Source organism: Phalacrocorax aristotelis, chromosome 5 (assembly GCF_949628215.1).
Source record: "Phalacrocorax aristotelis chromosome 5, bGulAri2.1, whole genome shotgun sequence".
NCBI lineage: Eukaryota > Metazoa > Chordata > Aves > Suliformes > Phalacrocoracidae > Phalacrocorax > Phalacrocorax aristotelis.
In genome coordinates this window covers 57,369,415-57,381,757 of record NC_134280.1, presented here as the reverse complement: position 1 = coordinate 57,381,757, position 12,343 = coordinate 57,369,415, and the positions used below count along the sequence as shown (strand labels likewise).

The 12,343-nt window shown below is 45.1% G+C and overlaps 1 protein-coding gene across 8 annotated transcripts in view; it reads right to left on the bottom strand.

The window, feature by feature from the left end:
• Positions 1-11,832, bottom strand: part of RRAS2 (RAS related 2) — a 52,535-nt gene extending 40,703 nt beyond the window's left edge. For 4 of the 8 annotated variants that reach the window (XM_075094735.1, XM_075094736.1, XM_075094737.1 and 1 more), the window contains exon 1: positions 3,383-3,713. Coding sequence is in view for 1 of the 8 variants with exons in the window: in XM_075094729.1 (XP_074950830.1) it covers positions 3,383-3,487 (105 nt within the window). In the remaining 7 variants the exon portion in view is untranslated. Of the gene's footprint in view, positions 1-3,382; positions 3,716-4,590; positions 7,677-7,697; positions 7,833-9,975; positions 10,146-11,782 lie in introns of those variants that run through there. The other 4 variants (XM_075094732.1, XM_075094731.1, XM_075094730.1 and 1 more) reach the window with 4 other exon arrangements.
• Between the last annotated feature and the right edge of the window lie 511 nt (positions 11,833-12,343).

Here is a 12,343-nt window from a genome sequence, read left to right as displayed (position 1 = left end):
TCCTACTGCACAATGATGCTGAACCCAGTACATGCAGGAACTTTGATTGTATGACATGGGTTTGCTCACTCAGCCTCCTTACAAAACGTTGTTATTTCAGCTCAAACTGAGGCACAACAATCTTCAGGAACTGATACTCTTGCACACAGGACACTGTGCACAGAAGAACTTCACGTGCTGATCACTACCACAACAAGAGTCCAACCTCAGCCATTACTACTGTTATAAGAACGAATGCTATTTGTTTCACCACCAATACCTAAACAAGGCTGGAAAAGACGGATGCACTGTGCACAAATCCCAGAAAGCTGGCAAAAGAAAGAAGATGAACTGGTTCTTCCTGCATCCTTGGCTCTGCTTGTTTTCATTTATTTAATCTGAAATGAAAGAAGAGTTCTCCCATTTTCAAATATGAATCCTCTGTAGTTTTTCAAAGATACGGCATAAATCACAGCACATGCTTTCCCATGACATCCTATCACCCCAGTAGTCTTGCCTACTGGAAAATAATCAGCAGTGCTGAAGTGGACGCAAGAGTAACTGTACTTAAGTACCGATCTACTGAAAATGAAATACAGGATTATAGGAAAGCAAGATCAAGTGTGGAAATACTTGCTAATATCAGAAGAAATCTTCCTTTTTAAGCTTCAAAACTGAGCTGGTAACAGCCACATTTTGAAGACAAGCAATAAAGAAGCAAAAGAGAATTGAAATCCTTCACTGACATCAAGATTTGTCATGTAGCAAGAGCTACTACTGATCCATGTCTAGCAAGGGCAGCTACGAGTTTGTCACTTAATCCTAAGAAATTCCAAAAATGAAGCACATGACTTGCTTGTAATCAATTTTAAAACAATTTGCAGCAGTTTCTATGCAGTCATAAAAGACAAACAATGTATTCGGCAATACACTTGCCATACAGAAACTCAGAAGTGGCTGCGTGGCATCGCACACGCTCGATAACATCACAAGCTTTAAGAGCTCAGGAAGATACTGTGGTATATAAATAATACACCAAGCCTCATCTCTTATTGTCTGTAACTACACTACAACTACACGGAAACAATATAAAGCTTTTCTCTAAGGCACCTGAGGTTCTGTTCAGAAAGTCCTTATTTCCCAGGTATTTCTAATTGTTTTCAGAAGGTTGAATTTTCTTCTAAACCACACTTTGTGGTGGCAAGATTTTATCTCAAGATGAAACAGCTGAGAGAGCAAAAATATGTAGGTAATTTAATACAAACTGACAATAAGTTGTTTTGAAAAATTCACCTGTAACATGTCAGCTCAATGCTACAGTGCTGTTCCACTCTTTCAAAGTGAGCTATTCCTTTTTCTGCTATTAATTTGCAGAGATTCTTATATGTGACAAAGCAGACACAGGTTCCTCTTTTACAGATATTCCCTGGAAGACAAGTGTCAGTCACAGCACTTGAGCCAAAACTTTTCTTTCTTCAGGGGTGTAGCTCAAGCTTTTACTTCAAAGGATGAATATATACCAGCACTCAAATATTGAAATAATCCAGTACTCAGGAGAACCTTACTGTTATTAAAATAAATGGACATATCATGACATTAAATGTGAGCTTCACTTTTTTTCTTCTCTCTTTATATCTTCAATAGAAATTAAAGAATTTTTTTTTATCTTTTGAGAAGTTCTAATTATCCAAAAGCCTTTAACATGACCAGGGACTCCAGAGATCCATTTGGCAATGTTTTCCAAGACAGCAGCATCTCAGAACTGAGCATAAGTCACATCCAGCTGCACACATTACTGTCACACCAGTTTAGGTTTCCACAGGAAGACGCAGGCAATACCACCTAAAGCAGTAGTACCACATTTGAGTGAATGGCACTCTAAACCAGCTTCAGTCAACCACAATTATTAATTATAGGCATATAAAAGCAATGAGGAATTTAATCCACACAGACCAAGAGAACTGCAATTGTTCTAGCCCCATCACCTTCAAACAGCCCAGCCAGTCAGCATCTTACCAGTATCTGACTAGCTACCTACACGTCCGACAAACGAGGCACCTGTGCCACAGACTGACATTCCACCTCAAACACACCGTTCAAACTAATTTCCAAAGAACTACTTCTCCTAAAGCATCAATTATTTTAATATCCTGTACAATACCAGATCTTCTAAGCATTCAGTATCTGGGACTTACCCAGATTTCGAAACTGCTGTTTTCTATGTAGTTAATTAGTCTATGCTACAGAGCTTAAACTCTCGGCAGAATATTACAGCTAACGAACACATGGGCGCATGCCTTAGTGAAGAAAATAGGAAGTAAAAACATAAATCTATTTGCTATCAGATCGTCTGTTCTAACATAACAATTTTGGAGAATATCATTTCCCCAAGCATTGAAGACAAGCTTGCTGTCAAACGGTCTACCTTAAGGGTTGGTAGAATATTAAAGAGCCTCTTCTCGGTGGAATTGAAGGAAACAAAACAAAAAGTCATTCTCTCTGCTCGTCTGCTACCAGCAATACAAGCAAGCAGAACGCAACTATTTTTCTCCTTCCACCATAAACAGAAAGAGGTAGGTCAATAACGCTCCTGTGACAGCAGCAGAAACACTAAACGCAACAGGGCAGAAAATGGAAATAAATAAAGGGGGTATGGCTGAATTAGTGGTGGGGCAGGAAAAAGGGCTCCTCCTCACAAGGCTGATACGCACACTTTACATCACCTATTCTGTGATGTTTTTTACTAGAAAAACGCATAGGAAAAAAAGTTGGATTATCCAGAAGTTGAAGCATCAGCAGCCAGAGCTCGGGGGGCGGCGGCCGATCAGCACTAGCACAGCACGTCCCCTCCTCTCTGGGGGACTCCCGGACCTTTCTCCCCCTCGCGGGCCCGGCACAAGAGGCGCAGGCTCGGCCCCGCAGCGGCTATGTGGGAGCCGGACTCCAAGCACCCCTGCTCCCGCGGCTGCCCGCCGCCGGGCAGAGCGCGGGGCCGGACCCCACCCGCGCCGCCGGGAGCCCACCGGTCCCACACCCCTGGCCGCCCCGCGGTCCCGGCGGGGCGCAACCCCACCCCAGCGCCGCCGGCCCCCGTCGGAGGCGCCCGTCGGGCCGGGGGCGGCTTCCGCCCCTTCCCGCCCTCCAGAACCTTCCCGGGGGCTCGCACCGCCCCGAGCGCCGCGCCCCAACCGCCGCCCCGGGCCCCTCAAGGTCACGCCGCCGCCTCCCCGCCCCTGGCTTCCCGCTTCCCCGCCCGGCAGCGCGGCGAGACCCGCCGCCGCCACCAGCCCGCGGCGCCTCCGGGAGCTGCCGCCCGCCGCGCCGGCCCCGGCCCCCCCGCGCTGCGCGCCGGGCAGCGCCCAGGCCCCGGCGCCGCGGCCGGGTGGAGCGGCTCCCGCCTCACCTGGATGAACTGGATGGTGAGCGCCGACTTGCCCACGCCGCCGCCGCCCACCACCACCAGCCGGTACTTCTCCTGCCCCGGGCCGTCCCTGCAGCCCGCGGCCATGGGGGAGCCGAGCGGAGCCGATCGCGGCAGCGCCGCCGCCGGGTCCGGCGCCTGCCTCCCTCCTCTTCCTCCTCCCTCCTCCTCGGCCCGCCGGGGCTGAGCAGCCACAGGCCCCGCCGCCCCTACGCGCCGCCGACAGCGCCGAGCCGAGCTCAGCCGAGCCGAGCCGAGCCGAGCGAGCACCGCCCGCCCCCGCAGCCAGGGCGCCGCGGCTACAAATGGCCGCCGGGGGCGGGGCCCGCCGCATCAGCATGGTAATGACAGCGTCTATATGCACGAGGGGGCGGGGCCTGCCGCTCCGGCCCGGCGGCAGCGGGACCCCTCGGGGAGCCGGGCCGAGCCCAGCGGGGCAGCAGCCCGGTACCCTGATCCAGCTCCTCGGCACCACAGCTCTCCGTTGGGGTCCCTGGGTCACCCCTCCGCTCCGCGCTCTCCCTCCAAACAGCGCTGCAGAGGCAAAGACTGGTTTCCTCACGGGGCTGCACTGGGGCGCCCGCCCTCCCGCCGCGGGGTGCTTCCTCAGCATTAATGAACCCCTCTGAGTGCCCACGAGGTGGGGAGGGAGGTGTTAGCCCCCTGCGGACAGATGCCGAGCCAGGCACGGAGGGGGTTAAGGCCAAAGCGTCGTTAATGTCTGGCACAGTTTCACCAGGAGGGAAAGGGGGGGGAAAAAAGTCATGGAGGCTTTAGCCCTTCCGCAGTCTGCATCAGGTCTTCTTGTGACCATGCACGTGAATGGGTTTCCCGCTCATTTAGGCCATTCAGATCAAGGCCACCCTCTCCTCCCGAGTGGTACCCAGGGTCACAGTCCCACGCTTATTCTTCTCTGTACACAGTCAGAGCACTTGGGCTGCAACCTGTGGTATAGTCACTACCTACCACTTTAAGTAGTGACCTACATATTTTGGTAATAATTTACTGTCTGACATGTTTCTGGACATCCAAAACCCTATGCGGCCACTGCACATACTACAAAGAAGCAGAACTTCTGCTAGTAGACCCACTTTCAGGTAAATCCTTCTTCTCTTCCCCTCCTTCCCTTCTTTTAGAAGACAAATATAGCAGTAAAATCATATCATTTGTACATATATAAACATACGTACAAGCCTTTTGCCAGCACAGAACTGTCAGTTGTGATCGCATTCCTGAATGGCGTAGCCACGCCAACAAGTCTGTGTAGACACACTCCTCCAACCTGGAAAAAAAACAAAAAGAGAAGGAGCGACCACGTATGGAAGCTTTGTTGAAGGGACTTGCCCAGTACAACACTGAAGCTGTGTGGGGAGGCAGGGACAGCAATCCAGGTAGGCTTCTATTATTCACCCAAGAAACCCAGACTTTCTGCATTTGACACACTTTGGCACTGCAACAAATGAGGCGAGGGTCCCACAGGCAGGAGCCTCCTTCCCTGCACAGACCTGGTTAGTTAGCTGTCTGCCTGACAGTGACTAACAGAGAAATAACGTCTTGTGGAGCTAATTAAGAACTAGCATGATACCGTATATACACAGGGAATAAATCAATGGTGTACCCGTAAACTTGATCCTACCATTTCCTAATTTGTCATGCTGAACATTGCAGTTCTTGCACTGGATTTCTCTGCTTAAAAAAAAGCAAAACTGTAAAAACAAAAACAACATAATAAATAACATCTTTCAACGCTTGTTCTGGTTCAGTGGAAGGGAGGAGCGTTTGACACAGAGGAAACAAACTGATACCTCATGAATTAATGGGGTAACTGTATGAGAGGGAAACGAGGGAAACCCTTCGCCACTGGGATTCACAGCTGCATTTTGGAAGAGAAATGGCAGGCCCCCTTGGTTTGATATTCTTCCATAGTGATAAGCCGCTTTTTCACATCCGTTTCTGTATTGCCCTGGCTGATCAGAAATAAGGAACAACTCCCACAGGACAGAATACATAGTCTAAGATTTTCCAGTTTGGAAAAAAAGATAAGGGAGTGGGAGATATAACAAAGGTCTGTAAAGTCCTAAGCAGCACAGAGATGTTGAACAAAGTCTCAAAGTAGGAGAACTAAGGGACACCCAGCGATAGCATGAAGAAACAAGTTTGAACAAAAAAAGATATTGTTTTCCACAGACACAATCATGGAACTGTGGAAGTCACTGCCACAAGGGGCTGTGGAAAACAAAACTGCATCTGAGTGACAAAAGGATAGACAAAGTCACAGAGCATAAAGCAGCTACTAAGCACAGCGATCAGGGACACAGGTTTGCGTCGGGAAGTTTCTAAAACACTGGCAGTGTCGAGGCAGGTTAGTTATTAGAAACGAGATACTTTCCACGAGTCCTGGTTCTGGTGCTCTCACCTACGAATCACTTACTGGCCACTGTCAGGGTCAGGAACCTGTGTGAGTATTAAGCCAGCAGACAAGCCCTCTCTCCTAATTCTTAGTTACATTCTCTAGCTTAAGAAATACCAAAGTGCAGACTATGATGAAGTGAAAACAGAAATTGAACTGCAGCTGGCTTATTGAGTATTAGGTGTTTTTTTAATAAAAATACAGTTACAATCTCTGAGTTGGCTATTAGTACAGTAACTAGTAAACTGCACTGTCAGGAATGGCACTGACATGAAAAGCAGATTTTAAGCGAGTTTTAAGAACATGCTAATCTCTGTGCAAACTATTGCAACAGGATATCTGATTTCTTGGTTTAGAGATACATAGAAAGCCACACATTTTTATTTTCCCTTATCTTTTTTTAGGTTTCCATAATCTTTTGAATACCTATCCTCACTGAATATTTATGTATCCTTTTAAATAGCCATTCTCACTGATGTGGCTATCCAATCTTGTGAATTCTACAAGAAAATCTTGTTGTTTTTTTTAAACAACATTGACAGATATGTTAAGGGATTAAAACAATTAACACAACTATCCATTACTTTTAAAAAGATTCTATTGCAAAAAACTATAACTGTCAAATTCTTTGTGTTTGTTACAAACATTTGTGTTCATTTTGGTAATGAAATCCAGTTTCACAGATAGAGTGATATTCTTGCAAAGCACAAGGTAATGATGACAGAAAAACAAGAGATGGCCAGCAATTAATGAACAGCATTTTTTATGTAGTTTTATAGATGTATCCAAAGATCCCGGTAAGAATTTTTTTCTCTTTGTTGTGCAAACATAGGTAGAGGGAGAAAATCTCAAGTACAGAGATGTTATTGTCTAAAGCCTTGGGTGTTCGTTCAAACATCTGTGCATCATAGCAATTATATACATGAAACAGTTGTCCTGTACTCCCCGTGCTGTCAATGGATAGAAGCTAGACCCTTCAGAGGAGGGTACTGGGGCAGCCGGGGCAGAACCAGCCCTGGAAGTGCCAGTCTACTCCCTGCACTCAGCCCCAGCAGAGATCAGGAGCTCTTGCTGTGAGGCTGGTTTCAGGAGACAAGGGGTTGAATGTGAATAAGGACATGGAGATGAGGATACAACACACACTAAGTTTGATTTCAAGATCAGCTAACGTAGGAAAGGCTGTGTGGTGAGGTGCCTAAAAGGTGAAGACAAGAAACTTGTGACTGATACAAGGCAGCAGTGGAAGATGACTTGAAAGGGGTTTTGTATGACCCATGCAATCAGGAAAGCAAATTTTGCAGCACCAGTTTGAATATCCTTAGGGAGGTAGAAAACACAGGATTTCATAACAGAGAGGAAGAACTTGAAATACCAAGACCTGAGATGATGAAGACATGACCAAAGTTTTGATGAAACGCCTGGGAAGGAAAGTACGGCTTTTAGAATCATTACATAGAAAGAAGCTGCGTCATTTCAGGTCTAGCCTGAATACGCATAGTTAAAAAGAGACAAAATCAAGAATGACATCCAGATGGCAAGCTTAAATGAAAGAGCACCACAGTGCTTTATATAATGGCAGGAAAAAAAAAGATTTCAGGAAGTGCTCAGGGGAAAGATCCAGATCTTTATTTCACATTGGCAGCCTGGCAAAGATGTGGGTTTGGAAGGTTAGAAGATGTGTATGCAGTAAGTGACATATTGAAAGCTAAAAGTGCTCTGTGAGAACATAATAGCTTATTTAAAAGAAAACTTGTTCACAGGCTTATCACAGAAAAAAAGTTACAAAATCACTGGGACATGAGTCAGCATGGTAGGTAACTTTAACACTGAGTTATTCCACTAACTTAGAATTATTTGTATACCTAATGGTGGCACTTGTTTATTTACCTTGCTCAAGCAGGCCTTAAACATTCCCCAGTACTGCGTGGGTATTGTGACCTAAGGAGATCCATGAGCTGCAATTCCCACCAAGAACTCCACTGCTGACGGTAAGAAGATGGGAGGAAAGCAGGTGTCTTAAAGCTGTAAAACAAGAAGCTAGGGAGAACAACTATAAAAAATTTGCTTTTCCTTGGGATAAGAATGTAAGACCTAAATCAGAATAAAACAGGCAGTAATTGTTCCATATATAAAAGATGTGAACTATTTGTCACACTTCTCTCTTAGTTTCTGGGTAATCATTATAAGCCATTTCTCCTCAGACACATTTACTGGTTTCTATCTGAGTAAGAAATAAAACTATTTTCAACCAAGTAGCTACAGCTTTTTATAAACGTTCATCTATTTTTGTATCTACCTATTCCAGTAATGTAGTCTGTAGTAAACACTTCAAAATGTGCCATTTTCTCTGAGGTTGAAATTGGTTTACAAAGGAAAAATAATATGTCCTTATATTTTTTGCTGTCATTTTTAAGATGGGCTTGTCAATTTTTATTAATTATTATGATTACTTTAGCAATTCAGATGTGTTTAAACCCAGTAGTAATTACAAAACAATAACATCCCAAGAGAAAAGAGTAAAATAAACTGTGTAGCTATAGGATTTTTAGACAAGATTGTTTAAGTTTATGATGATGTATGTTTTCCCTTACACACACATAACTGCACTGAGCAATTGAACATGTGGGTGAATTTATTTTTATTTTAGAAAACGCACCAGCGTCAGTTCTGTAGTGAGCACGTCAGGTTTTGCACACCAAGGCATTCAGGCAATCCTCTAGCAAAGCAAGCAATCCAATCATGATTTTTTTTCTCATATATTTAGACGTTATGTATTTATTTATAGATATAGGTCATGATAGTGCTAAGATAAAAGAGAAGCAGAAAAGAAACCCAAACTAGTACATTTTAGACCTTCCCCACAGATGTTAAAAAAGTGAGAGCAAGCCCAAAAGAAAATTTCCCCACAAGTCACCTCTAAATTACTGCTTGCAAGAAGACCCTTACTCTATTGGAAAGGAGACTGAACCTTTTCTAGTCTCTTCCCAGATAAAGTGAGTAACTAGGGGTACAACCGCTGGTTGTGATACACAGCAGGAGCAAGCTCGGGGCAGATGGCATTTCCTTGCTGTTCAGCTCGAGGGCCCTCAAGAGCAGAGTGACCATGTCCATGCTGTACCGTGAAACGTGGTGCCTTCAATCTCTTACACTGCAGACCTCTTTCTGTCTACTGTGGTCACCGCTGGCATGTCTTCCTCACAGTCGGGGACCACACCAGAGCGTTCCCCAGAGGCTGGCGAGCCCCACTTGTGCCCTCAGCTGCTCTTTGTGCTGCTTGCAGAGAGCTGCCCAAGACTGTCACAGGGGTCATCATGGCATCTTCTGAGACCTATCTCTGGGCCAGAGGGATGGGGCAAGGCCTGAGAGGGCTGCTGCAGAGCCCTGCAGCTCCTGACTTGCTGCAGTGAACCCGTGGGTGGCGAGTTCAGGGTTGAGAGCTGAGGTAACACCTGCAACTCTCCATCCCCATGTGCGTCTCAGTGTGCGTCCCCAAAGGCAGTACGTGCCACCTGCATGAGGGCAGTTTGGGGGACCCGCAACGTGCCAGGCTCACGATCGCACCCCAGTGAGCTGCCCCTCTTTCATGTTACACGGTGGAAGAACGCCCTGCAGCCTGATGGTGCTCGGCAGCCGAATTCACTGTGCCCACTGCCTCCACAATCTGGGGGATTTCAGATGGGAAGTAACTGGCAGAGCTGTGAAAGACAATTCCACAAACCACAGCTGGATTTCCTTGGCCAGAAAAATGAGCTCCCTTAATCAATGCACACAGCTGCTTCATGTACCACAGTATGACTGGACCCTCTGCCCCAAACAAGACACAGAAACTGGGGGATTTCTTTCTTCACCACCAAAAGGCTAAACGCTACTGGTTTCTTTTCCCCTTGTACAGGATATAAGAAGCTTCTTATTTTCCCCTAACGCTCATAAGCCTATTTGCTTTCTTACATTTACGATGTTCCCACAGAGCGATGAGAGAGAGGCAGGATAACAAAAAGATAGTTCTTGTGTAGGAAATGCCTGGATATCCAAAACAGCCCCTGACCCTCAAGCTGGGAAGAGCCAGATTTTCACATACCTTTCAGTCATGCATGATCCTGCTGCCCCAAAATGGAAAGAGGCAGTTAGTTTTTGCCACCTGCCCCAAGAAACCTGTGTCACTCACCTTGTAAAAAATCTGAGGGTTTGTAGGCACATCTTAGCTTCTATTGCTTTCCTGGAGACAGTAAGGCAGTGCAGCCAAGACAGCTGCAATGTCAAAGCTGCATTTCCACTACTCACAAAGCTCCCACACCAGCACTGCTCTTCTAGATCCACTTAATTGTGACACTTACGCTTGAACAGAGAAAGAAAGGGTGAGAAATTACTTGAGGAGGTTGGACTAAATCAGCTGGGCCTGACAACATTTGTTGTCAAGTACATGGTAAGCGGTCTCAGAGGCACTGGTGGTTACCCTCAACATTTTAAGAAGGCAGGTGAGAAGTCCAGGAGCCTGAAGAGGATAAATATGTTAAAAAGGGAAAAAAGGAAGAGTAGAGTATTATGGATAAGTCACTCTAATCTCATTCTCTCGAAAAAAGTATTAAAACAAATTATTAAACTATTTGTAAATACCTGGAAGAAAACAAGGAGGTAACTGACAACCAATATGTTCTTCTCCAAGAACGAATTGTGTCAAATCAAAGTATTTCTCTCCTATGATCCATTAGCAGGCATTTGAGTAGGAGGAAGCAGTATGCATTCTGTATCTTGATTTTAGTAAAGTTTCTGATATTGTCTTTCATGATGTGCCTATAAACAGGCTAGTTCCCTGTCTTATGTTAGATGGCAGCACTAACGTGGGAGCAGGGCAGGTGGGAACACTGGACCTGGTGATTTTCCGCGGTTCACTGACAAAACTGAGGATAGTACCACACAACTATCCCGAAGACCTGACCCAGTCTAGTGTTGTTTAATATTTCAGTAATAACCTAGATGATGAAACAAGAAAGCACATGTCCTACATTTTCAGAAGCTGCATGCTGGGAGAGAAAACAAGACTTCCAAACAGCCACAAAAATTAAGAAGAGGGAATGTATTTCAGAAACAACACATGCATTGTTCCATATGTAGACAAGAATTTGTTAGTTATTTTTGATTGCAGTTAAGTATATTAGAAAAGAATGAAAAAATAAATTACTTCCTCCCTCCCTGGTGCTTTCCCTTGTTTCTTGGTATTGTGCAACACCTAAGCCTGAACTCCCTTTTTTTACTTATATACTTTCCTTGCATTTTATTCCTCTTGCTAACTTACAGTGTAATTTCCATGAAAAAGGCTTGTATTACCATTTTAGTATAACTCCTTAGTATGATGACCTACATTTCTGTTTCTGCACGTTCCCTTCTTACACTGAGATCAAAGGGGAGCTAATGATTGAGTCATTCTGGTCTTACTAAAATTCCTGTCCCTCTTTTGCACTAAGGTGGTGTGTGCTTGTGCTTCACAGCATTTCCTTAGCGAACTGCCAACTCTGCTATTTCCTATAAACTCACTTTTTGTAAGGCCACTCATAGCCTAATTTCTATTTCCCTTTACCCTTCACGACCCATTCCCATGGATTAATTCTCTGATGCGATTTTTCTAGAATTCATTGTCCCGGTATTTCTGTACCTCAGCCGGACGCAGGGAGCTGTCTGGTTAATTGTGAGAACTCTAAATCCACACAGGACCAAAATGCACTAGGAATCACTTACTGCAATGCATGACCTTGAAATAGCATAGTTCCATAGCACAGATGGAGTTTACCAGATGTCTGAGACTATGAAATGATGAGATTTCAAAGATTCAGTGCTTCAGAGTGGTTTAAACAACTGAGATTGCAGTATAGGATAGAGATACTGGAAGTATATTTAAACAAGCACACTTATACATGGATCCATGATTTTGGTGCCCACATTAGTTTACCCACCCTGCCTCTACAGTGTGCACTCACCTGAGCAATGCAGGCACATCCTGAGGACAGTGAAAGGTTTGCTCTTCATTGACATGAAATGTGGGGTTCTTCCTTGAACCATCAGAACTGGTCTGGTGGTGATAAACCCGCTGTGGTTGGCTGTCCAATGTGTGGTTCTTCAAGATGACACATTCTGACCTCTTGGTGGCAACTGAAATGACTGAAAAACTGAAAATCCATACAATATAGGATCAGCATCAAGCCAGAAGAGCTGTCCTTCAAAACACATAATCTTTTAAATTTCCAGTGCTAAAAACAGGGCAATAAGGATTCTTCACCTAGGTGGTGTCCTAAAATAGTGCTGCTGTTAGCAATGGGGTTTGTACAGCAAGGTCCTGTCTGTAGAGAGTTTCACAGATACAAAAACATCCTTTCTCTGGCTAAAAGCTGCTTGGGGACATGAATTTCTTCCAAGGAGATGTTCTTCCTGTCCCCGCACTCTTTTCCATGCATCCTATCACCAAAGTGCCATGTTTCTTCATACTTCCAAGATTCCCTGACAGTTGAAGCTTCCCCTGAAGCTAAGAGGTCAACTCTTAG